Source organism: Phalacrocorax carbo, assembly GCF_963921805.1.
Source record: "Phalacrocorax carbo chromosome W unlocalized genomic scaffold, bPhaCar2.1 SUPER_W_unloc_2, whole genome shotgun sequence".
NCBI classification, from domain to species: Eukaryota; Metazoa; Chordata; class Aves; order Suliformes; family Phalacrocoracidae; genus Phalacrocorax; species Phalacrocorax carbo.
This window is the reverse complement of record NW_026990253.1, coordinates 597901-625221: the sequence shown is the minus strand read 5'-3', so window position 1 is coordinate 625221 and position 27321 is coordinate 597901. Positions and strand designations below refer to the sequence as shown.

The window sequence follows — 27321 nt, the reverse complement described above, 5'->3', positions numbered from 1 at the left end:
GAGGGACGGGCTGGTAGTATGAGCCCTCAACCTGTTGCCCAGCACAGTTGAATTCTTGCTGAGAGGAGCTGGGGGTTCCTGAGGTAGTAGGAGCCAACAAGGCAACTCCTGTGAAACACCTCAAGGTATCAAGGGGTGCTCCACTAAAAAGGAGAAATGCCTGGATGAAATGCCTCTACACCAATGCACGCAGCATGGGAAACAAACAGGAGGAGTTGGAAACTACCGTGCTGCTAGAAAGCTATGACCTACTTGCCATTACTGAAACTTGGTGGGATGAAACCCATGACTGGAATGTGGCTATCAACGGCTACAGGCTGTTCAGAAGGGACAGGTGAGGAAGGAGTGGTGGAGGCATTGCTCTCTACATCAAGAAATGGATACAGTGTGAAGAGCTTCTCCCTGAAGAATAACCACGAGCAAGTTGAATGCTTACAGGTAAGAATCAGAGACAGAGGCAACAAAGGGAACCTTGTGGTTGGTGTCTACCACAGGCCGCCTGACCAAGGTGAGCCTACTGATCAAGTCTTCTTCCTCCAACTCCAGTAGGCTTCGCACTTGCAGGCTCTGGTCCTACTGGGGGACTTCAACCACCCCAACATCTGCTGGAAAAGTAGCATGGCGAGCTGTAGGCAATCCAGGAGATTTCTAGAATGCATTGAGGATAACTTCTTGATGTCATACCCAAGGGGATGCAATACTAGACCTGATGGTCACCAATGCAAGTGAGCTCATCGGTGACGTCAAAACTGGAGGCAGCCTGGGCTGCAGTGATCACGCATTGGCGGAGTTCAGACTCCTGAAGGATATAGGAAAAGCTAGGAGTATAGTCAGGACCCTAAATTTTAGGAAACCAGACTTCCAGCTCTTCAAGGAGTTAGCCAGAAGGACCCCCTGGGAAACGGTCCTCGGGCAGATGTTTAAGGGCGTGTTCCATAGAGTGCAAGAGCTCTCCGTTCCCAGGTGTAAGAAATCAGGCAAGGAAGGGAAGAGACCAGCATGGCTGAATCGAGACATGCTGGTCAAACTAAAGAGCAAGAGGGAACTGCACAGGCAGTGGAAGTAGGGACAGGTATCCTGGAAAGAGTATAGGGATGCTGTCCGGTTGTGTAGGGATGGGGTCAGGAGGGCCAAGGCGCAGCTGGAGCTGAATGTGGCAAGGGATACAAAGAATAACAAGAAAGGCTTCTACAGGTACGTCAACCAGAAAAGGAAAGTCAAAGAAAGTGTACCCCCACTGATGAACAGGAATGGTGGCCTAGTATCAACAGATGAGGAAGGAGAAGGCTGAGGTACCCAATAAATTTTTTGCCTCAGTGTTCACTGGTAACCTCTCTCCTCACCCCTCCCAAGCCGATAGACTGCAGAATGGAGACCAGGGCGATAAAGCCCCTCCCACTGCAAGGGAAGATCAGGTTCATGACCACCTGAGGAACCTGGATATACACAAGTCTATGGGACCTGATGAAATGCATCCCAGAGTCCTGAGGGAACCGGCTGATGTAGTTGCTAAACCACCCTCCGTGATATTTGAAAAGTCATGGCAGTCAGGTGAAGTCCCTGGGGACTGGAAAAAGGGAAACATTGTGACCATCTTTAAAAAGGGTAGAAAGGAGGACCGTGGGAACTACCGACCTGTCAGCCTCACCTCTGTGCCTGGGAAGATCATGGAACAGATCCTCCTAGAAGCTATGCTAAGGCACATGGAAGACAGGGAAGTGATCTGAGGCAGCCAGCATGGCTTCACCAAGGGCAAGTCCTGCCTGACCAACCTCGTGGCCTTCTATGATGGAGTGACTACATCAGTGGACAAGGGAAGGGCTACGGATGTCATCTATCTGGACTTCTGTAAGGCCTTTGACATGGTCCCCCCACAACATCCTTCTCTAAACTGGGGAGGTACGGATTTGATGGGTGGACTGTTTGGTGGATAAGGAACTGGCTGGATGGTCGCATCCAGAGGGTAGTGGTCAATGGCTCGATGTCCAGATGGAGACCAGTGATGAGTGGTGTCCCTCAGGTGTCCGTACTGGGACCAGTACTATTTAATATCTTCATCAATGACATAAACAGTGGGATTGAGTGCACCCTCAGCAAGTTTGCAGATGACACCAAGCTGAGTGTTGCAGTTGGTACGCCAGAAGAGCGGGATGTCATCCAAAAAGACCTGGACAATCTGGAGAGGTGGGCCTGTGAAAACCTCATGAGGTTCAAAAAGGCCAAGTGCAAGGTCCTGCACCTGGGTCGGGGCAACCCCTGATATCAATACAGGCTGGGGGATGAAGGGATTGAGAGAAGCCCTGAAGAGAAGGACTTGGGGGTACTGGTGGATGAAAAGCTGGACATAGCCAACAATGTGCGCTCGCAGCCCAGACGGCAAACTGTATCCTGGGCTGCATCAAAAGAAGCGTGGCCAGAAGTTTGAGGGAAGTAATTCTGCCCCTCTACTCTGCTCTGGTGAGACCCCACCTGGAGTACTGCATCCAGCTCTGGAGCCCTCAACACAGGAAGGACATGGACCTGTTGGAGTGGGTCTAGAGGAGGGCCACAGAAATGATCGGACGGCTGGAGCACCTCTTCTATGAAGACAGGCTGAGTGAGTTGGGGTTGTTCAGCCTGGAGAAGAGAAGTCTGTGGAGACACCTTCTTGCATCCATTCAGCACTTAAAAAGGGACTATAGGAAAGATGGGAGCAACCTCTTTCGCAAGGCCTGTTGTGACAGAAAAAGGGGTAATTGTTTTAAACTAAAGGAGGCTAGATTTAGACTGGATTTAATGAAGAAATTTTTTACAATGAGGGATGGTGAAACACTGGAACAGGTTGCCCAGAGAGGTGGTAGATGCCCCATCCCTGCAAACATTCAAGGTCAGGTTGGCTGTGGCTCTGCGCAACCTGACCTACCTGAAGATGTCCTTGCTCACTCCAGGGGGGTTGAACTAGATGACATCTAAAGGTCCCTTCCAACCTAAAGCATTTTATGATTCTATTATTCTATGATCTCTTCCTTGATGGCCTGAAGTGTCATGGGCCCACCGAGCTAGAAATACTTCAGCCTTATGCTGCCAGTCCAGATCCACCTCAGCCACTTCAATCTTAGCAGCCTGATCCACCTGCTGGTTGTTCCAATGTTCTTCAGTGGCCCGACTCTTGGGGACGTGAGCATCCACATGACGTACTTTCACAACCAGGTTCTCTACCCGGGCAGCAATATCTTGCCAGAAAGTGGCAGCCCTGATGGGTTTGCCTCTGCGCTGCCAGTTGCTTTGCTTCCACTGCTGTAACCAGCCTCACACTGTATTTGCCACCATTCATGAGTCAGTACAGAGATAGAGCACTGGCCACTTTTCACATTCAGCAATATTCAAAGCCAGCTGGATGACTTTCCTCTGTGCGAAATAGCTCAATTCACCTTCTCCTTCAGCAGTTTCTGCGACTTGTCGTATAGGATTCCATACAGCAGCCTTCCATCTCCGGTGCTGTCCCACAAGGCGACAGGACCCATCGGTGAACAGGGCATATTGTTTCACATTTTCTGGCAGTTTGTTATACAGTGGGGATTCTTCAGCATATGTCACCTCCTCCTCTGGTGATAATCCAAAATCTTTGCCTTCTGGCCAGTCCATAATCACTTCCAAGATTCCTGGGCGACTGGGGTTTCCTACTCGAGCCTGCTGGGTGATCAGTGCAACCCATTTACTCCACATAGCATCAGCTGCATGGTGTGTAGAGGGGACGTTTCCTTTGAACATCCAGCCCAGCACTGGCAGTTGGAATGCCAGGAGCAGCTGTGCTTCAGTACCAACCACTTCTGAAGCAGCTTGAACCCCTTCATATGCTGCCAATATCTCTTTTTCAGTTGGAGTATAGCGGGCTTTGGCCCCGCTGTACCCCCGACTCCAAAACCCTAGGAGTTAGCATCAAGTCCCCCCTGGTGCTTTTTGCCAGAGGCTCCAGGTAGGGCCATTCTCCGTGGCTGCTGTTCAGAGCACATTATTTACATCTTGTCCTACCCGGACTGGCCCAAGGGCTACTGGCCCCATTATCCCAGAATTGGAGCAGCCAGGTGATAATGTGCTCACCTAGACAACAGTCGAAATCTTTTCACATATCTTGCAACTCACTCAAGGACGGGGATCAGGTGGTTTCCATTTGATTTATGACTTCTTCCTCTACTTCTCGTGATGACTCTGCTTTTTCATAATCTCTTTCTAAAGAAGTTGAATTTCACTTCCAAGATTTCTTCTTGTGTATGGGGGTGACTGATACCAACATGGGTTGATTCTCTGCTTCAGCTGCAGTGCCTGTTGCGGGGGTTTGAGTGGCTGCAGTGCTTGTCACCGGGGTTGGAGTAGCTGCAGTGCCTGTCGCTTTGTCTTCAGATCCAGAGGCCTTCTCTTCCCCTTGCGGGTACTGAATACTGTTGAGCAGGGCTCAGTATGCATGGGCCAGACCCCAGCATGTTGCAGTTATCTGTGTCTCTCTGGAGTTCCCAGCGTAACAACATACTTTCTCCAAATATTCTACTAGTTTTTCAGGATTCTGCACTTGTTTGGGGTAAAGTTCCAAAACACTGGGGGTGCCCACTGTCCTAGGTATTTGCCCATACTATCCCACATACCCTACCACTCATAAATATTGAGCCTTGGGGCAGATCTCTGGATGATAGTCTTAAGTTGCTTTCTAACCTCAGACAAAACTGAAACAATATGCCCAAGAACTACCAATAAGTATATTTTAACTACCCAAGGATGTTCAAGATACAAAAAAGTTTTTGTAATGAAGGAGGCGACATCATAGAAGAAGGTAGCAAAGATGCCATTCTGTATTTCTTGCATATAAAATCTTTCAGAAGAGGAGGTATAATTGCTAATTGTCTCCAGGAGGTGGTACCCGAAGTACAGTAACGTCTCCAATACAAAACCCAAATACCAGATAAAGCTGAAGACCAGTGTTTGAATAACAAATCTCCTAGGCGAAACATCGCTGATCACTGCAGGGCACAGCAGACTACACAAACCAACACCAATCTTTAACATGTACTGCAAAAATGAGAGCATGTTGTATATCAGATAATATTCTCAACTAATATTGAGAACAGATGAGTCAATGCTGTTACCAGCAACTGGTATTATCTCAAACTCTTCATGCCCCACCTTGGGCGCCAAAAGAGACTGTTCTGCTTTAGCTGCACCTGGCAACTAAGCCCCACACAGCCACTTGCTCACTCCCCCACGGGCGGGATGGGGGAGAGAATCACAAGGGTAAAAGTAAGAAAACTCATTGTTTCAGATAAGAGCATCTTAATAATTAGACTATAGCCATAATAATAACAACAATAATATAATGAAAAAGAAAATAGCAAGAAAGAGAGAGAGGCGAAATGGCGGGGGGAGGGGGAGTAAACAACCAAAAGAAACAACAAGTGATGCCACCGCTCACCACCCGCCACCAGTCCCCAAGCCACAACTGCTCCCCCCACAGCCAACTCCCCACTTAATATACTGGTCATGGCGTCATATGGTATGGAATATCCCATTGGTCAGTTTTGGGTCAGCTGACTTGGCTGTGGCCCCTCCCCTCCTGGCTTCTTGTGCACCTGGCAGAGCATGGGAAGCTGGAAAAGTCCCTAACTAGTATAAGGGCACTACTTAGCAACACTTAGCCACTACTTAACAACTAAAACATCAATGTGCCATTAGCACTATGCCCGCTACAGTGAAGAAAATGAAGTCTATCCCAGCCAAAACCAGCACCTATATATACCATTACAATTTATCCCAGGAAATACTAGGTTTTATTTTACATCAGGGAAAGCTGTATGGTCAGTGAAACTCCTGGCTTTCCACCTCCTAAGTCTAAGTCCAGAATCAATAAAACTAGAGAACCATACTTACTGGAGGAGGCACACTACAGATAGGAAGGTGCTGTCCACTGAATACGACAGAACAACCTGGGACCTGCTGTGTGCTGCAGGGTGGTATGTGCTGGGCTGTACAAAGCGGAATTCCATGTGGTGCCACCGTTGTTACTGTGTATGAGACGGGGACTGCGCCCTGATGGATCTGCAGCAAAACCACAAGTATATGAAGTAAGCTGTTACAAGGGCTTTGAACAGTTATGGCATGGCATAGAAAACAAGCTTTCACCTGACATAACAAAAAAGTATTTCTTACTCTGAAGATTTTAAAGAAGGCAAATACATGTAACTCCTGTCCTTTAAAAAAAAAAATCTCCTCATTGGAGTATCGCTCTTCAGGACAAGGCCAGGAGGGAGCTCTGAAGATGTTAAGTCCTCCAAGATACCATTAGAGTCACTCAGAAACATCTCAAATTCAGCAAAGCTGCCCCTCCCACACACTAAGGTTAGGTCTTAGAGAAAATAGGCAGCAGTAACTCCCATGTAAAAAACAGTCAGAAAAAGTGGGGGGACCCTACAAGTAGCTAAAGAATCTCTTCAACTTGTCCTTGCAGAGTGATTAAATGTTAACCCAGAGAGTTATATCTTTGAAGAAAAAGAACTTGACAGATTTTCTTTCCTGTAAAGAAGCCAATCTCTGAATGCCTACTCAGTGCAACACTCCAGGTATGTGTCTTAACATGACTAACAACAGTAGCTGAAAACAAAGATTAATTTAAAAGCTTAAAAAGAGAAAAAGACAAGGTTACATATTCATAAACATGCATCTGAGACAACATCCACTAAATATCTACAAACATAGTAGAGAACATGATGGCTTAGAGTTTTTTTTAGTTAGCAATATTCACTTAGAACTCGGTCATCAATCCAAGGGCAGAAGGTACTCTGGACCCAGACACTGCTCAATTCCTTGTATTACAGTGGGAATCTAGCAAAAACTGCAAAAAAATGGTAGGTAGGGAATGTGAATAGACAGAAAGCAATTATTTTGAAGAACCTTCCTTCACACCTGCTAAAATGGAATCCACCCTTGGAAAATGAACAGGCAAGAACAGCTCATTACAAAGGTGAGAATAAGTAAATTGAAGAGAGCTAACTTATTGAACTGGCGATGAGGTGCAGAGGCCAAAACAGGAACATCACACAGATGACTGAATAAAACTTCAAATCTCAAAAATGCACATATTTGGGAAAAAAGCCACTCAGCAGAAACAGTGACTTTGACCTAGTTCCAGTTCAGGTGCCAATGCAAATATTTTCTATGTGAACTATCAGAGAGTTTTTAATGCCATAACTGTTGGATATCTGAGGGCAGTGCCAGATGTGACTCAGGAGAGGTTACTACTGCTCTCAGTGCAGAAAGAAATTTTAAAAAATCAAAACAAGAGAAAGCAGTTCCCTCTCTAGAGTAGTCTGTGCAAAGCACCACCATGGAAAATACATAGTAACTCAGAAAACACTGACACCTGGTTGTGGATGGTGCTTGGAAGGTAGTAACAGCATCATAGATCATTTCTCAAGACGACACTGTAAGTCTGGTGACCCAAGGAAAAACACAAATTGTATTTTTATTTTCATAGAAATCATATCATAGATCATAGATCATAGAATCATAGAATCATTGAGGTTGGAAAAGAACTCTAGGATCATCAAGTCCAATTGTCAAATCAATAATACCATGTTTCCTAAACCATGCTCTGAAGTGCCATGTCTACATGTTTTCTGAACACCTTCAGGGGTGATGATTGTACCACCTCTCTGGGCAGCCTGTTCCAATGCCGGACCGCTCTTTCAGTAAAGAAATTTTTCCTAATATCCAATCTAAACCTCCCCTGATGCAGCTTGAAGCCATTTCCTCTCGTCCTATCACTAGTTACTTGGGAGAAGAGACCAACACCCACCTCACTACAACCACCTTTCAGGTAGTTGGAGCGAGCGATAAGGTCTCCCCTCAGCCTCCTCTTCTCCAGACTAAACAACCCCAGTTCCCTCAACCTCTCCTCATAAGGCCTGCTCTCCAGACCCTTCACCAGGTTTTTTGCCCTTCTCTGGACAAGCTCCAGCACCTCAATGTCCTTCTTGTACTGAGGGTCCCAAACCTGAACACAATATTCAAGGTACGGCCTCACCAGCACCAAGTACAGGGGCAGGATAAATTTACTACACCTGCTGGCCACACTATTCCTGATACAAGCCAGTATACTGTTGGCCTTCTTGGCCACCTGGGCACACTGCTGGCTCATATTCAGTTGGCTGTCAGCCAGCACCCCCAGGTCCTTCTCCGCTGGGCAGCTTCCCAGTCACTCTTCCCCAAGCCTGTAGCGTTGCATGGGGTGGTTGTGACCCAAGTGCAGGACCTGGTACTTGGCCTTGTTGAACCTCATAGAATCAGCCTTGGCCCATCGATCCAGCCTGTCTAGATCCCTCTGCAGAGCCTTTCTTCCCTTAAGCAGATCAATACTCCTGCCCAACTTGGTGTTGTCTGCAAACTTACTGAGGGTGCACTTGATCCCCTCATCCAGATCATTGATAAAGATATTGAACAGTACTGAGCCCTGGGAAACACCACTTGTGACTGTCCGCCAACTGGATTTAACTCCATTCACAACTCTTTGGGCTGGCCATCCAGCCAGTTTTTACCCAGAGAAGAGTACACCCATCCAAGCCATGAGCCGCCAGCTTCTCTAGGAGGATGCTGTGGGAGACAGTGTCAAAGGCTTTGCTAAAGTCCGGGTAGGTAATATCCACAGCCTTTCCCTCATCCACTAGGTGGGTCACCTGGTCATAGAAGGAGATCAGGTTAGTTAAGCAGGACCTGCCTTTCATAAACCCCTGCTGGCTGGGCCTGATCAACTGGTTGTCCTGCACTTGCCTGGTGAGCGCAATCAGGATGATCTCCTCCATAACCTTCCCTGGCACCGAGGTCAGACTGACAGGCCTGTAGTTCCCCAGATCCTCCTTCCAGCTCTTCTTGTAGATGGGCGTCACATTTGCTAACCTCCAGTCAACTGGGACCTCCCCAGTTAGCCAGGACTGCTGATAAATGATTGGAAGTGGCTTGGTGAGCACTTCCGCCAGCTCCCTCAGTACCCTTGGGTGGATCCCATCTGGCCCAATAGACTTGTGTGTGTCTAAGTGGTGTAGCTGGTCGCTAACCATTTCCCCTTGGATTATGGGGGCTCCATTCTGCTCCCCGTCCTTGTCTTCCAGCTCAGGGGGCTGGGTACCCAGAGAACAACTGGTCTTACTATTAAAGACTGAGGCAAAGAAGGCATTAACTACCTCAGCCTTTTCCTCATCCTTTGTCACTACGTTCCCCCCCACGTCCAATAAAGGATGGAGATTCCCCTTAGCCCTACTTTTGTTGTGAATGGTTTTATAGAAACACTTTCATTGTCTTTTATAGCAGTAGTCAGATTTAATTCTAGTTAGGCTTTGGCCCTTCTAATTTTCTCCCTGCATAACCTCATAGCATCCTTTTAGTCCTCCTGAGTTGCCTGCCCCTTTTTCCAAAGGTCATAAACTCTCTTTTTTTCCTGAGTTCCAGCCAAAGCTCTCTGTTCAGCCAGGCCGGTCTTCTTCCCAGCCATCCTGTCAGCCACTGTCACATGATCTACAGGCTCCTGTCAGGTCCCTCAGCTCCCCCTGAGGTTTCCCTGGTTCAGGAAATGCCTCTGCACACCGCACTAGAATGACCAGCTGTGTCACGAGTTAATGAATGTAACTGCATAGCAATGAACACACTTCCACTGCAGTCTACTGATTTGAACAAGAAAAGGCTATATCAAGAGGACAATTTCCTTTAGAGTCTCTATTATGGAATCCTACTCCTCTTCCTGTGTCAGGGAAGACCTAACTTATTTTTCTGGACTAACTGCAAATCTAATTTTCTCATGCCATTTAAGGGGCTCGTTGAGGCTAAAATGAATAATTTAGTGATGAGATGACATCATGAGTTTTGCTGTTATGTGGACAATTACATGCGTTGTGAATTCTATTGTTAACATACATATCTAAACTATGTAAAGCACTTTAAGCTAAGGAGAGGTACTTCATGCAATGAAGTAAAATACATTATTGCCATATCATATCTTAAACTAAATTAACTTTAGCAGCAGAAGAGTCACATTTCAAAGGTGGGATGCAGAGATCGTCAGAACTGTGCCAATACACACTGACAGACTGTTGACTTTCAGTCTTCTCTATTAGAGTCTAGATTTTTTTTTTCTGAAGTAATGAATGTTTCTATTTTTTTTCTGAATGCTGTAGCTCTCTATACACTGATACTACTCAGAAGAAAAAAAATGAAAAAAATGCTCTACAAGAGGACTAATAAGAGTTAGTGTTATGTGACCTCTGTTGCCAACTAATTTGTCAAGGAGCGTTCACTCATTTGCTCTCTTTGGAGAGGAATACACAGAGTTTAAGACATTTGCATCCACATTCTCAACACACCTGATCATGAATGTCAACCATCACTGTGTTCTGCTGTGGCGGGTGAGCAGCTGGGTGCAACATACGATGGGATATATTTGGAGGGTTAAAGGCTTGGGGGTCTTCTATTGCTTGCTGCTGTCCATAGGAGAGATGGTGATAGTTTTCATCTTGGTTAACAGAATTGTGTCGAGATAGACGATCCCATCTTGCTCTCTGACGGCGAACAGGAGGACTAAAAACACATAAAGAAAAAGATGAAAGATCACATTAAGAAATGTTTGTGGCACTTATAACTAGAAGCACAAAGAACTCAATAGTAAGGATATTTTTACACTGGAAATTTTTGCTAGGCCAGATATGTTAGCTTGTCATGCAGTCTCTCACTGAGAAAATTTCTGAAAACCCTAGCATAAATGCTTATTTCAGCATGAGTGCTTGAGCATAGCTTAATACAAGAGAGGAAACCAGAAGTAGCATTTTTTATAGAAATACTACCTTCACAAAACTTGTTAAAAAGACATTTGAGCACTTGATTCACAGAATCACACAATGGTTGAGGTTGAAAGGGTCCTCTGGAGGTCATCTAGTCAAACCCTCCTGTTCAAGCAGGGCCACCAAGAGCCAGTTGCCCAGGACCATGTCCAGATGGCTTTTGGATATCTCCAGGCAGGGAGATTCCACAGTCTCTCTGGGCAACCTGTTCCAGTGCTCAGTCACCCTCACAATAAAAAAGTGTTTCCTACTGTTCAGATGGAACCTCCTGTGTTTCACTTTGTGCTCATTGCCTCTTGTCTTCTCACTGGGCACACCACTGAAAAGACCCTAGCTCCATCCTCCTTTCAGCCTCCCTTCAGATATTTATATACACTGATAAGATGCCCCCCAAGCCTTCTTTTCTCCAGGCTAAACAGTTCCAGTTCTCTCAGCCTTTCCTCATAGGAGAGATGCTCCACTCCCTTAAAACCATCCTTGTGGCCCTTCTTTGAACTCTCTCCAGTATGTCCATGTCTCTCTTGTACTGGGGAGCCCAGAACTGGGCACAGGACTCCAGGTGTGGCCTCACCAGTGCTGAGAAGAGGGGAAGGATACCTCCATCAACTTGTGACACCCTGCCAGTTGACTGTTATTGTAGGCATAGACAGACTGCTGACATCCTGCCCTCTGACACCTCAACCCTTGACCTTGGAAGTGTAGGCAGGGTCCTGCCCACATTCCATATAAAGTTTGAATCTCTCAAATCATACTACCATTGGTGGAGCCAAGGGCTGGCGTGACTCTCACCCCCATTCAAAAGGCTATTGTCCAGATGACTGGGACACCAAATGTTCCTGGCAGTCTACCAGAGCCATGGCATCACTTATAATCATGTGTTTGCTATCAGTGAACCAGTGAGTCACCATATGGGTGCATCATTGTATTGGGTCTGGCTGGGATGGAGTTAACTTTCCCCACAGCAGCCCTCATTTGTAGCTAGAAAGGTGTTGATGACACACCAGTGTTTTGGCTACTGCTGAGCAGTGCTCACGCAGCACCAAGGCTGTGTCTCCAACCCCAACGCCCCACCAAAGGCCAATAGGCTGGGGGTGGGCAGGATAGCTGACCCAAACTGACCAAAGAGATATTCCATACCATATGATGTTGTACTCAGCAATAAAAGATGGGGGGGGGCATTCACTATCATTTACTATTAAGGCATTTGTCTTCCAAAGCAACTGCTATGCATACTGAGGCCCTACTGCCTTTGCTTCCATGCATGGCCTTTGCATTTCTTTATTAAACTGCCTTTATCTTGACTCATGAGTTTTTAATCTGATTTTCTCCTGTCCCTGTCCTGCTGAGGAGGTGAGTGATAGAGTGGCTTGGTGGGCACCTGGTGGCCAGTCAAGGTTAACTCACCACAGTCATTGCTCATCTTTCCTAGTGCCTCAATAAAGCTTTGTTTGATAACGTTGTCAGATTCCATTACTGTTCATACCACTACCTGCTGGCAACACTCTTCCTAACGCAGCCCAGGTTAGCATTGGTCTTTTTTACCACAAGGGTGCATTGCTGGCTCATGTTCAACTTGGTGCCCACCAGGACCTGCAGGTCCTTTTCTGCCAAGCTGCTTTCCAGCCATTCAGCCCACAGCATGTACTGGTGCATGGGTTTATTCCTCCCCAGGTGCAAGACTTAGTACTTCCCCTTGTTGAACTAAAGGTTCAGTAACCCTAAAACCTCTTGTTTTAGGGTTCAGAAGTCCTAAAAACAAGAATGAACATTTCAGTAGACTTCCACATATTTGCATTATTTGTGTACTTCACAAAATTATCTTTAGAGGCTCCTGAAGAGTTGCAACTGTGGAAATATTTTTATTTTACAGTGAGTAACTAACATTTAAAACAACTGAAGCTAGCACATCTACTTACTTTGAGTAAGCAATTTAAAGACTTGGGATTTGACAATGTACTCACGAGGCACACAATAACTTGTCCATAAAAAAAAAAGTTTGGATGACGTGACTTACATGGCATATCTCATAAATTTTGCAGTGGAACGAACTAAGTAGAAACCATCCCACAGTGCCCTGCTTGATTCCACAACATGCCTTCCGGTCTCTACAAATAAATAAATTATGTAGAATCATTCAAGTTATATGGGATTTAGTGCTACCCTGGGTACAGGCTCAATGAGCCAAGCTGCAGGAAAGAAACAGAAAGGTCTGTGAACACTAGAGCACATCCTTTCCAACACAGCCTGGAACAGAATGCAAGATTCTCAGCTTTCATCACTCCTTTTGCTATCATCAAACAACCCTGAAACCTACTGACAACTTACTACATAACCCTGACATTTCTCAAGCTGCACCCAGTTTCACTACTGAAAGTGGGGAGGGGAGAAGAAGGATACTACCACAGTTGTTCAGATGCTATTGTAACTGTATCATAGTCTGTCTTAGGTTACTCATAGTCATAGATTGTATCATTGTCCCTCTCTGCATTATTAGTATGAACTACCTGTTCAGTGTTTTGCATTAGGACAATTTTCCTTCATCTGTGTGATTCTAATCCTAGAGCAGATAATACTTAAGGCAGTCAGTAGATGTTCTTTTTTCCTTGGAATATTCTAATTATAGATTTAAAACTGCTATTTCCTATTAAAAAAAATAAAATTCATATTGCTGTCCAAAAAGCAGATTCATTGCCCGGTGTACAATGAGACAATAATCACACACCCAGGAGAGACATTGCTAATTTATTTCAGGGTTGCGTAAGCCTGGGTGCTCAGTGGTTTTCCACAAATCAAGCACACCGAAGCTGGCTACATCATTATATTTATACAATAAGTCCATACATATTCTGCCTATCTAATACATATTCATTCTAATCTACACAGGTTGTGTAATGGCATTAAGTCACTCCTCTTGGCTCCACTTCAGATCCTTCTGTGCATGTCTTCCTCTCTTCGGGGGTCTTTGGTGGTCTTCACAGATGAAGTACCCTAACCCTTTTTATCCATATAAGGTCGCATGTCACCTAAGGACAACTCAAGGCTATTTTCTCTTGCCAACTCTCCTTTATTTTTTTCCAAAAGAAATGTTTGTCCTTGATTAAATGGATTACGCTGACGGCCAAGGTATCCTGTCTTTAAGCTTATGTTAAATATTAAAACATCAAATGCTACATAAGCAATGCTTGCTCAAAAAGGAATTTAGATTCATGCTAATTAAACATATACAATACCTCTTCTTTCCAAGGGGGGGTGTTCCCTCAGTCAGCAAGGCACGCGGCGGCAGCAATGGTAAGTCCTGCGACTGGGCGCTAGATTGGGATAGAAAAGGGGGTTTCCTGTGCCAGGGAACCTGATAAAGAGCCCAGTGGGGCCCTCACGCCAAAAACAACCAGCTGCTCTTGTGAGCGAGGCAGGCGGGGCTTGGGCATTGCTGGGGCAATGGCGGGAGATTTAAACAGGCCCCTAGGGAGCGCTGTGAACAGGATGGGCAGAGCGTGGCGCATCAGGAAGGGCATGGCGCGGCAGTTTGCACGACAGTTTGCGCAGGCAGGGGGAGCAGGCAGCTGTCAAGCTCTCCTCGTGGTCTACGCTCTCCTGGAAAAGACTTAGCCATGGTCTCCGCTCGGACAAGAGCTATCGCCAGGAGGCATGTGGCAACGCAGACAGACCTCCCACCAAAACATGCAGCCACCTAGGTCTCTGGCTGCAGGGAGTGCCAGAGCCTTGCTCCAGTCATGGAGGGCTCCCGAGACAGGACCTGTGTGAGGTGTGAGCAGGTGGAGGATCTGCTCAGCATGGTGGCAGAGCTGAAAGTTGTTGTTGCAAGACTGCAGATAATCAGGGAATGTGAGAAGGAGATAGACTGGTGGAGCTGCTCCCTACCATCCCTGAGACAAGCACACCAGATAGAAGCATCAAGAGAAGGAGTGGCCCCCCTGCCCTCGTGCCGCCAGGCAGAGGGAGGGGACCCAAGAGACGGAAGATGGATGCAGATCCCTGCTCGGTGCAGTAGGCAAATCCTCTCCTGGCTGACTTTGCCCCCCCAAGTGACCTTACACAATAGGTATGAGGCTCTGGAACCCGAGGGCCAGGAGGATGAAGATACAGTGATCCACCCAAGGGGTTGACTAGAGGGAACCAGTCAGCCCCACTCTGCCACATGGGCAAGAGGCTTGGAGGGGCAGGGCCACAGCCAAGACAGCTGGCCCAAACTGTTCAATGGGATATTCCATACCATGTGATGCCATGACCAGTATATTAACTGGGGGAGTTGGTGCGCGGCGGAGGCGGTTGCAGCTCGGAGACTGGTGGCGTCAGGTCAGCGGGTGGTGAGCGGCTGCATCATGTGCTGTTTGTTTTGGTTGTTCGTTCCCCCTACCCTGCCTTGGGATTCGCTTCTTCTCTCATTACTTTCCATTTCATCGCATTATTATTGTTGTTGTTATTATTGTTTGGTTTTAATTATTAAACTGTTCTTATCTCAACCCACAAGCTTCACCCTTCTGATTCTCTCCCCCATCCTGCTGGTGGGGGGGTGAGCGAGCGGCTGTGTGGGGCTGAGCTGCCGGCTGAACCACGACACTGAGTAAGGACCGCCTGGTGAAACTAAAGTGTAAGCAGGAAATGCATAGGCAGTGGAAAAAAGGACATGTATCCTGGGAAGAATATAGGGATGCTGCCAGGGTATGTAGAGATGGGATCAGGAAAGCTAAGGCACAGCTGGAGCTGAATTTGGCAAGAGATGCAAAGAATAAGGAGGGCTTCTACAGACAGAAGAAAACGTCCCCTCATGAGAAATAAGAAAGAAGAACTAGTGACAACCGGTATGGAGAAGGCTGAGATGCCCAACATTATTTTTGCCTCAGTTTTCAATGGTAATCTTTCTTCCCACATCACTTGAGTCCCTAAACCTCAAGGCAGGGACTGGGGAAATGAAGTCCTTCCCCTCAGAAGAGAAGATCGGGTTTGAGACCACCTGAGGAACTCGAACATACACAAGTCCATTGGACCTGACAAGATGCATCTCAGGGTCCTGAGGAAATTGCCAAGCCTCTCTCCACCATATTTCAAAAGTTGTGGCAGTCAGGCAAAGTCCCCAGTGACTGGAAAAAGGGAAATGTCATGCCCATTTTTACAAAGGGTAATAAGGAAGACCCTGGGAACTACTGGCCAGTCAGCCTCACCTCCATGCCTGGTAGGATCATGGAACAGATCCTCCTGGAAGACATGTCGATACATGTGGAAGACAGAGAGGTGATTAGAGATAGCCAACATGGCTTCACCAAGGGCAAGTCGTGCCTGACTAATCTGGTAGCCTTCTACAATGGAGTGAACGCATTGGTGGATAAAGGAAGAGCTATGGATGTCATCTACCCGGACTTCTCTAAGGCCTTTGATATGGTCCCCCACAACATTCTGGACTATAAATTGGAGAGAGATGGGTTTGACAGATGGACTGTTAGATGGATAAGAAAGTTGCTGAATGGCTATGTCATAAGGGTTATAAACAATGGCTCAATGTCCAAGTGGAAACCAGTGACGAGTAGTTTCCCTCAGGGGTCCGTACTGGGACCAGTACTGTTTAATATCTCCATCAATGACATAGTGGGATTGCGTGCACCCTCCACAAGTCTGCAGATGACTCCAAGCTGAGTGGTGCAGTTGATTTGCTAGAGGGAAGGGATGCCATCCAGAGGGACCTTGACAGGCCTGGAAACGAGTCAGCAATGCACGCTTGTAGCCCAGAGAGCCAGTCATATCCTGGACTACTTAAAAAGAACTGTGGCCAGCAGGTTGAGGGGGGGGTCATTCTCCCCCTCTACTCTGCTATCATAAGACCCCACCTGGAGTACTGGATCTGGCTCTGGGGCCACAAGTACAACAAAGACATGGACCTGTTGGAGCAGGTCCAGAGGAGGGCCATGAAAATTACTAGAGGGCTGGAATACCTTTCCTATGAAGAAAGAATGATACAGTTCGAGTTATTGAGCCTGGAGAAGAGAAGGCTCCGGGGAAGACCCAATTGCTGTCTTTCAGTATATAAAGGGGGCTTATAAGAAAGAAAGAGAGACTTTTTTTGCCAGGGACTATAGTGACAGGAGGAGAGGCAACAGTTTTAAACTGAAAGAGGGTAGATTTATATTTGACATAAGGAAGAAATTTTGTTACGATGAGGTTGGTGAGGCACTGGAACAGGTTGCCCAGAGAAGTTGTGGATGCCCCATCATTGGCAGTGTTCAAGGTCAGGTTGGACAGGGCTTTGAGCAACCTGATCTAGTGAAAGATGTCCCTGCCCATGGCAGGGGGGGTTGGACTGAATGATCTCTGAAGGTCCTTTCCAACTAAAATTATTCTATGGTTCTATGGCTCCAAATCAATGTTTTGTATTTTTTTATATACATACACTTATATATATATATTTATTTATATACACGTATAAAGTATATGTATAAATAAACATATCTTTATACATATTAGTACACCCCTTCATATATAATTATTTCTCACCCTCTTTTTATATATACATATAAACGTATATATATTTGTATTTGAGATCTTCCTGGTTGAGAGGAAATAGGCAACCAATCAGGGAGCATACTGAGATCACACTGGGGATGATATTTTCAAAATGGTGCCCCCATGGCATGAACAAAATTGCAACTGCAACAAAATGTCAGCTGCCCCACAGGGGTAGTGGGATGAGGGCTCCTGGACTTAATATCCTTCCAGGGTAAACAGGAAGGGGTAACCTGACTTGCCAGCAGATCATAGGGCAGTATCCAAACATATAGGGCATTATGGTGTCAAAAATGGCAGTCAGCCAATCACAAGGCAGTATGTAAACATGCAGAGACTGTTGAGATTGTAAGAAACGGCAGCTCTCGGCCATAAAATGGTGGCTGAAAGAAAATGGTAATGTCCCTGTATGTAGTGGGAGGGCTTATTTCTGGACAAACAGGAAGGGGTGGCACACCCTGCTGTCCAATCATATGGCACTCTCAGAATATGTGTGGGTTTGTTGCTTTAAAAAAATAGCAGCCCTCAGGGGCAAAAAGACATGGGGTAAACTGACTGTGTGACTGGAACCGGGGTGGGATTCCTGAGGCAAGTGCAACATGTGACTGTATGTGGGGGCAGGGTTTCCATGGAAGTGGGTTGTATCGATTCTGCTACTTCTTGGATAAAGGTTGTACTTATACTACTGATAGTTGCCTATGATGCTGATAGCAAAAGGCTAGCAATGTTTCTATTGCTCCAAGCCGAGTGGTGCATTTGACATGCCTGAGGGATGCTGTTCAGAGGGACCTGGACAAGAAGTGGGCCCATATGAAACTCATGAGGGTCAACAAGGCCAAGTGCATGGTCCTGGACCTGGGTCAGGGCAGTCCCCAGTATCAGTACAGACTGGAGGTACTACATACAGGGACATTACCTCTGTAGATCTTGTGAAAGCTGTCCCTGCCCATGGCAGGGGGGTTGGACTAGATGGGGCTTTAAAGGTCCTTTCCAATTGAAACCATTCTTTGAGTCTATGACTCACAACAATTTTAAAGAATCAATCTCTGATCCATTAGGGTTTATCAGCTCAGGTTTAGCATCAGTGCTATAAAACTTAATCATATTCCTGCAGAACATGTACATATGTGTATAAACTGTGCTCCCCCAGTGATCCTATTCTGGGAAGGTAAATTAGCTCAAGCACACATCAGCAAGAGATGGTAATGGAAGGATGAAAGGAAATGCGTGCGGACTGGTCAGATGACAAGCAAAAATGCCAAATGAGTCATATTCTGAACAGCCAAATTCATAGCCTTTCTAAATAAAAACATCTTGTGGACTAGATTTATGAGTCACTACTGCACAGAACTGTATAAAGGTCATGCAGCAGTTATTCTGAAAAGAGAAGCTTGAGTCAACAAACCAGTTTCTTTCTTAGGTCTGATAGCTGTACAAACACCCATACCATGTTCATGCTTTGGACTGAAAGCTTCTAGATTTGTGGATTTGAAGAAGAAACAAAACCCAGCATGTTTAAGTCTATTCGTGCTAACACTATGTTATCATGGTTGACAAATTTTATCTATGAAGTCAGAAGAGAAGCAATTATGTTTTTTCAACCTCACCTAACATTTTAGTCATGAAAATGCACAGATACTTCCATTTCAGTAGAAATATACCATATTTCTATATGTTTCTATAGCGTTTCTGCAATGTAAAGAGTTCAGTGAGCTTTAAACTTTTATTAGATGACTTGGAAACATTTCTGAGACATTGCAGAGCAGGGAGGGAGGGGAACTGAAAGCTTTTGCTTTGGATAACTAAATAGAAGAATAAAGGTAATCTTTATTTTTATGCTTTCCTATATACTCTTATGCAGACATCTAAAACACCTCTCTTCCATGACTACGGAAGCTTATTCCACAAGTTCTGCCTCAGAGAATCTTATGAGCTGCACACTAAAAAAAAACAGAACAAAAATGTAATCTTTGTACTATGTGTGCTGGTTTTTGCTGAGAAGGGGTTAATTCTCTTCACTGTGGGGGGTCGGCTACCTTTCCAGCTTCCCATCGGTGAGAGGCTGGGAGGGGCAGGGCCATGGCCGGGGTGGCTGACCCTGACTGGCCAATGGCATGTTCATTCCATACCATGTGACACCATGACCAGTATATTGGGGGGGGGGGGAGTTTGCGGCTCGGGGGAGGTGCGGTGTCGGGTTGGCGGGCGGTGAGCGGCTGCGTCGCGTGTGGTTTGTTTTGGCGGTTCATTCCCCTTCCCCCTCCCCCCCGGGGTTTCGCACCTCTCATTGTTCTCCTTTACATTGCGTTGTTGTTGTTTCTTTTAATTTTAATTATTAAACTGTTCTTCTCCCAACCCACGAGCGTTACCCTTCTGATTCTTTCCCCCATCTACCGGTGGGGGAGTGAGTGAGCGACTGTGTGGGGCTGAGCTGCCGGCTAAACCATGACATATGCAAACCAATCACCTCAGCAACATGAAGTTGATCCTGGGAAGAACAGAGAGGTGGGGTAGGATATTTTCAGATTTGTTCTTATTTCTCATTTTCCTACTCTGTTTAACTGGCAAAAAATTAAATTCATTCCACAAGTCAAGTTTGTTTTGTCTGTGACTGTAATTGCTGAGTGATCTTCCTGCGCTCATCTCGACCCATGAGCTTTTAGTCATATTTTTTCTCCCCCTGTCCTGTTGAGGAGGTGGAGTGATAGAGCAGCTTGGTGGGCACCTGGCAGCTAGCCAAGGTCAGCCCACCACAATTCCCTCCTTCCCATTTTTTAAAACGCTTATTTCTCCAGTACAGAATGAGAGAAAGAAGCCAGCTCATAACAAAAAATGTTAATAAGCATTGTATTTTCCAATTTCTCTCTACTCTTACAAATTATTTGAAAATGCAAGAACTTAAATTACTTTCAATACAGAGTTTTCTGTTGTACTTATTATAATTTAGTATAAAAAAGTCAAAAGAAGCATTAGAATTTTTTTAATATAATAAACACTGTTCCACATTGCCTGAAATAGGCTTCCCCTGAGTTGACAATAGAGAGAATAAGAAACTGGTCCCTAACCTAAATAGCTTACTTACCTCCTCCTACTTCGTGCAGGTGTGCTGCAGCGTTCCCCGGAGAAGTGATGTTGGTTGGTCCGAGCCAAAGGAGGCTGCCTATTTGATGCCATCTCCCACGGTCGCATTGGTGGTGATGCAGTTGGTGATGCCGCTGTATAGTCAATGACTGAATGAGAAAGGCGTTGTCTTTTGGGACTTGAGCTATCTTCACTCTGTGCCAATGTAGACAAAAAAAAAAAAAACTTGGCTGAGTGATTTTTTTTTCCATATTTTAGCAACATCAAGATATTTTAAATAATAATGCTAAGGCAACCACGGACGTTATATCAGAAAAAGGAGTAAATGTTTACTTCAGGAGAAAGAGGTAGGTCCTATTTTTTTGTAATATTCAACACAGGCACTACCCCGCCCCCAATACAGATTTAGGATATAAACACACAAATGAGTGATCCAAAGACCTTTTTGGAAAAGATAAGCACAGATTTCACACAATGGGATCCATATTTGCCAGTAAATAGATGTCATACAGAGCTCTAGTTCAGTATATGCACCCCACTCCTACCAGGTGCATGCTTACATAGCTGAAAAAACATTACAAAGTGTCTGGAGTACAAATCAGCTCTGCTATCCCAGCACAGAGGTGCCTCACCTTTTAACTTGTTAGTGCAGTAATAGTAATTCACAGGTAAAGGCAATGTGATCAAAAATAACCACCATGAAAAACTTGGTTTAAGTTTCTTTATTTTACTGAAGTTCTACTAGGACTAGGTAGCTCCTAGAGTTGTCAGCGTTAGTGATATGAAAGCCATTCACCTCCAAGTTTACATATGGTCCTGAACAGAAATAGTTACCTCTCCTTTTCACTGCTTGTCCCTGCTTAAAATGGTTAGCTATACCTCTCTTCTTCACCATAATAATTTCAGTTGAGATATGATGTGATGAGCTTAAGAAACCAAATATTTGCAGTCATTTGCAGATGACCAATACAGAGAAAACTGAGCTTCTTTACAATAACCATCTTCCTGAACTGCCCCCTCTAATCCTATTAGAAGCCTTTTGCTTCACATATATTTAGACTTTCATGTTTTAAAGCCTCTCTACACTTATTCATTCCTCACAATTTTCCTCAGTCTACTGAATACTCTTTTTCTTCCAATTTTATTTGTCCTCTTATGGTTTTTAGCTTTAAGGGAGTTTGATTTCCGCTTTCTGAATACTACTGGTTCACTAGAACATTTCATAGAATCATAGAACAGCCAAGGTTGGAAAAGACCTTGAAAGATCATCTGGTCAAACCTTTCATGGGAAAGGGAGCCTAGATGAGATTATCTAGCACTCTGTCCAATCACATCTTGAAAACCTCCCATGATGGGGGATTCTACCACATCCCTGGGGAGGTTGTTTCAGTGAATGATTGTTCTCACTGTAAAAAAATTTCTTTCCTAAATGGAAATGAAACCTCTCCCAGTACAACTTGAACCCATTGTCCCTTGTCTTCTCCATGTGGCTCCTTGTGAAGAGAAAGCGTCTGTCCACTTTGTAGTGCCCTTTAAGCACTGTAACACTGTGATGAGGTCCCCTCTGAGCCTTCTCTTCTCGAGGGAGAAAAGTCCTAACTCCTTCAGTCTTTCCTCATAGGGCAGATTCTCTAGCCCTTTGATAATTTTCATGGCCCTCCTTTGGACCTACTCCAGTTTCTCCACATCTTTCTTGAATTGTGAGTACCAGAACTAGACACAGTGCTCCAGGTGTGGCCTGACAAGCACTGAGTAAAGTGGGATGATCACATCTCTATCTCTGCTAGTAATGCCCCTTCAGATGCAGCACAGGATCTGATTTTCATTTGTTGCTGCAGAGGCACGCTGCTGACTCATATTCAGCTTCTTGCTCACCAGGACCCTTTCAGCAAGGGTGCTCCCCAGCCACGCAGATCCTAGCCTGTACTGGTGTCAAGGTTTAACCCCATTCAGTGATTGAGCAACACACAGCTGCTCACTCACTCCCCCCACCCAGTGAGATGGGGGGAGAGAATCGGAAGAGTAAAAGTGAGGAAACTCATGGGTAGGTAAAGCAAAAGCTGCACATGCAAGCAAAGCAAAACAAGGAGTTCATTCACTACTTCCCATTGGCAGGCAGGTGTTCAGCCATCTCCAGGAAAGCAGGGCTCCATGATGCATAACAGTTACTTGGGAAGACAAACGCCATTACTCGAAATGTCCCCCGCTTCCTTCTTTTTCCCACAGCTTTATATGCTGAGCATGTGTCGTGGTTTAGTGGCAGCTTAGCCCCACACAGTCGCTCGCTCACTCCCCACCGGTAGATGGGGGAGAGAATCAGAAGGGTAACGCTCGTGGGTTGGGATAAGAACAGTTTAATAATTAAAATTAAAAGAAACAACAACAGAAATGCAATGTAAAGGAGAACAACGAGAGGCGCAAAGCCCCGGGGGAGGTGGGGGGGGGAAGGGAGGGGAGAGGGGGAACGAACCGCCGGAACAAACTGCCCGCGCCGCAGCCGCCCGCCGACCCGCCTCCGCGCTGGTGCTGCAACTGCCCCCCCCCCCCAATATATTGGTCATGGTGTCACATGGTATGGAATGAACCTGCCATTGGCCAGTCGGGGTCAGCCGTCCCCACCATGGCCCTGCCCCTCCCAGCCCCGCCCGCCACGCGGCAGAGCGCGGGAAGCTGGAAAGGTAGCCGACCTCCACAGTGAGGAGAATTAACCCCTTCTCAGCCAAAACCAGCACAGCATGACATCATATGGTATGGAATATCCCTTTGGTCGGCTGTCTTGGCTGTGTCCCCTCCCAACTTCTTGCACACCCCCAGGCTACTCGCTGGGAGGATGGTGTGAGAAGCCTTGACTCCATGTAAGCACTGCTCAACAATAACTAAAACATCCCTCTATTATCAACATTATTTTCAGCACAAATCCAAAACATAGACTCATACTAGCTTCTATGAAGAAAATTAACTCTATCCTGAAAGAACTAAACCCCTGACAGTCCTTGACTTAGTCCTTATTGTAAGCATCCTTGTTCTCTTGTGGTTTCCTCCCTTGCAAAGATAGTTTCACGGTTTTGAAGAATGCAACTTGGTGCCAGACAGGATTAAAAAGATAGTGAATAAGCTCGTAAATTCATTGATAACAGAGACTCAGGACATCAGTGCCGATAGTTTCAGGGTTTTGAAGAATGCAACTTGGTGCCAGACAGGATTAAATTCATTGATAACAGAGACTCAGGACATCAGTGCCGAGATAAGCACTCGAGGAACTAGTTTAAATCAACCCCTTGTGACAGTCCAAGGCTAAAGGACCGAGGAGCTCATTCAATGACTATATATGGGCAAAGGAAACCCAAAGTTCAACCAGCGGATAGGTGAGGAAGACCATCAGAGACCACTGGAGGACTCCCAAAGACCACTAAAAGGACAACTATGCATGCAGCTTGAGCTTTTACATATGTTAATGAATCCTCGTGAATCTTATTAATATGTATGACTTTATAGTATATAATCTTTGGAGGTTTACCGAATCACTGGAGCACTTATGGTGGATCAATCCCCAGTGCTGCCCACCGCTGTAATAAAGGATGCCTGCTTAATAGTGACTTTGTTGCTATTGAGTTTTATTTCGGGAACTTTCTGGATACTCCGCTTCCTCTTACGGGGAGGTTCGGACTTTGAAAGATAGTGTCCGCGAATTTTTGTATCAATCCCACCAAAAGCCATCACATTCTCCACCCCTTATTCCATACCATTTACATCATGCTCAGGTCCCACACTATCCAATACGCTCTCATTACCCACCACCCCCCTTCCCATCCTTTGATATAATACACAGATATCATTCCCCTAGTCTATGGACCACCCCTGCAACATATCTGTAAAATGTCCACAAGCATGTAGCCTTGGCTGTGGTGACCATGAAATAGCAGAGTTCAAGATCCTGAGGGAAATGAGGAAGCCAAGCCACAAAGTACAGATCCTGGCCTGGTGGGATCCCATGGAAGGCAGCTCTGAAGGGCAAAAGAATTCTAGAGAACTGGCAGGTTGTTAACACTATCGATATTCAGAATTACACCCTACCCTCTCTCCCAGAGTCAAGCCTCAATTTCAGATTTGACAGATAAGTCTTGGAAATCTGGCTGTCTGGGCACAGAAACAGGATTTCTCAGTGAAGGAACATGAAGACAGTTTGAACTTAGGCTACTGAAAATTTGACATATAAAAAATTAATGTCTCCAACTCTGAGAGCTGCCTTAAACTCTGGATACCTGTAAGGAAGGTCAAAACAAGCCAATCGTTACTGTAGGCAAAAAGGGATTGTGAGATAGCACAAATGAAGCTTGCAAATAAGTCTTCTCTGCATGTAAAGTAATAAGTTTCTAGGAGCATTTGCCTGTGAAAGACCTTAAAGGTTTGGAGCAGAGAGCAACTTGGAGTATTTTTGCATAGAATTCTAGCAGTTACTCTTAAGATGGTGAGTACTGCTCTGAGCAGTTGTTTCTCCCCACTAAATGCTAGGTATGTCTTAGAAGACACAGTACAGAAGAACAGATACCACTCCTGAAACTGCCAGGTATTACTGAAAGTAACATGTACCTTCAAACTAGGATGTATATTTCAGGAAGACAAACAAAAAAAAATCCTAGAATGGCACTGCCCATTTCTACTACTTGAGTGAAAATACTATTTCAGAGGAAAACCTGATGTGGTGGGTTAACCTTGGCTGGCTGCCAGGCACCCACCCAGCCACTCTCTCACTCCTCTTCCTCAACAAGACATGGGAAGAAATTAAAAACCTCACAGGTCGAGATAAAGACAGGGAGATCACTTATCAGTTACTGTCACAAGCAAAACAGACTTGACTTGGGGATGTTCAAGTTAATGTATTGCCAATTAAAATAGATTTGGATAGTGAGAAACAAAGACAAAATTAAAGCAACATCTTCCCCCCGCCCCCTTCCCAGGCTCAACTTCACTCCTTCATTCCAGACAGCTCTGTCTCCTCCCCCACAACCTGAGTGGCATATGGTAGGGATGGGGAATGGGGGCGTGCAGTCAGTTCATAGCAGTTCCTCTCTGTCACTCCTTCCTCCTCACACCCCTGCTCCAGCACTGGTTCCCCCCGCATGGGACACAGTCCTCTGCAAACAGCTCCAGCATGGAGCTACAGTGGGCATATCTGCTTCACCATGGTCTCTTCCATGGGCTGCAGGGGAATCTCTGCTCCAGCACCTGGAGCACCTCTTCCCCCTCCTTCTTCACTGACCTTGGTGTTCATACTGCTCTGTTTATCTCATATTTTTCTTCACTCCTTTCTCTCGCAGCTGCTGCGCAGCATTTTTTTCCCTTTATTAAATATGTTTTCACTGAGACACCACCAGCCTCACTGATTGGCTCAGCTTTGGCCAGTAGCAGGTCCATTTTGGAGCTGACTAGAACTGGCTCTGTCTGACCCCAGCCTCTTCTCACAGAAGCCACCCCTGCAGTCCCCCCCACTACCAAAACCTTGCTACATAAACCAAATACATCTGCACTCTTGACCTCTCTTCTTTGTGTAAGCAAAACAAACAAACAAAAAAATCAAACCAAAAAACTCAAACACCAAAACACACACACCAAACCACAAACCCACACAACCCACAACGTGAACACTCTGCATTTCTATCGTATGAGAGGCAGAACAGTCAAGTCTGTTAGAATGCTTCCAAAACAATGGAGTTTGGGAAAGATGGGAGAAAAGGGAGGGGGAGAATGACACCAACTTAAAAAATGGAAGCTAACCCACAACAACAACTTCATTTTAACAATATTAAATTTTTTTACATTCCATAGCCAATTTACATGCATCATACTGCTTCAGATGTGTTGGGTTACTTATTCATTTCTATGAATTAAATAGTAAAAATTGAACATTTGAATACTTATTAAAAGAAACACAACCTATGTTGTAAAATAAGATGTACCCTATGAAGTGTGGTATATGTGTGTGCCCATTGCTTCTTGTCCTACAACTGGGTACCACCGAGAAGATTCTGGCTCCATCCTTTTTACTCCCTCCCATCAGGTATTTATACATATTGATAAGATCCTCCCTGAGTCCCCTCTTTTATAGGCTAAACAGTTCCAGCTCTCTCAGCTTTTCCTCATATGAAAGATGTTCTGGTCCCCTAATCATCTTTGTGGTCCTTTGCTGGATTCTCTCCAATATGTCCATATCTCTCTCGTACTGGGAAGCCCAGAACTGGACACAACACTCCAGGTGTGGCATCACCAGTACTGAGTAGAGGGGAAGTATACAACTAGCAACTGGCTTCCAACTGGATTTTGTGCCATTGATCTTAACCCTTTGAACCTGGCAGTTCAGCCAGATTTCAGTCCACCTCTCTGTCCATATATCTAGCCTGTACTTCATCTGTTTGTCTATGAGGATGTTATCAAAGTCAAAAGCCTTGCTAAAGCCAATAAACAACATCCACCACTCGACACACACACCCCCCACACACATAACAATTTAAAGTGCACAAGATACTCATAGATTTGTGCTTTGTAGTGCCCAAGACTGTTCTATTCTGGTTAGACTAACCCTCTTCTGATGACCCCAGAAAAAAAAAAGTTGTTTACATTAATTACAGCTATTACAGTTCAATTATTTGTTTTTAACCACACACAGATCCATTAGTTATTGAAAATGGAGATAAAGAAAAACATTGGTACCTGAATTCTGTGTTTGAGTCTTGAGAAGAGCGTTTTTTGGTAGTTCTTAGACCCAATAAGGACGCAGAGGATAAAGAAGGAGAAGCTTCCCAGGTAAGCTCCATCCTTGGCTTGGTAGACAGTTGAGAATGATACACACACACCCCCCAACCACACTCCACAGATCAAA

General features: G+C 45.4%; 1 protein-coding gene across 2 annotated transcripts in view; it reads right to left on the bottom strand.

Moving 5' to 3' along the window:
• Positions 1-27321, bottom strand: part of LOC135310848 (E3 ubiquitin-protein ligase RNF38-like) — a 205611-nt gene that overhangs the window by 43974 nt on the left and 134316 nt on the right. For both annotated transcript variants that reach the window (XM_064439904.1, XM_064439906.1), the window contains 3 exons: positions 20446-20639; positions 10374-10587; positions 5896-6063 (listed from right to left, as the gene is read on the bottom strand). In XM_064439904.1, the coding sequence (XP_064295974.1) occupies positions 5896-6063; positions 10374-10587; positions 20446-20639 (576 nt within the window). The remainder of the gene's footprint in view (positions 1-5895; positions 6064-10373; positions 10588-20445; positions 20640-27321) is intronic.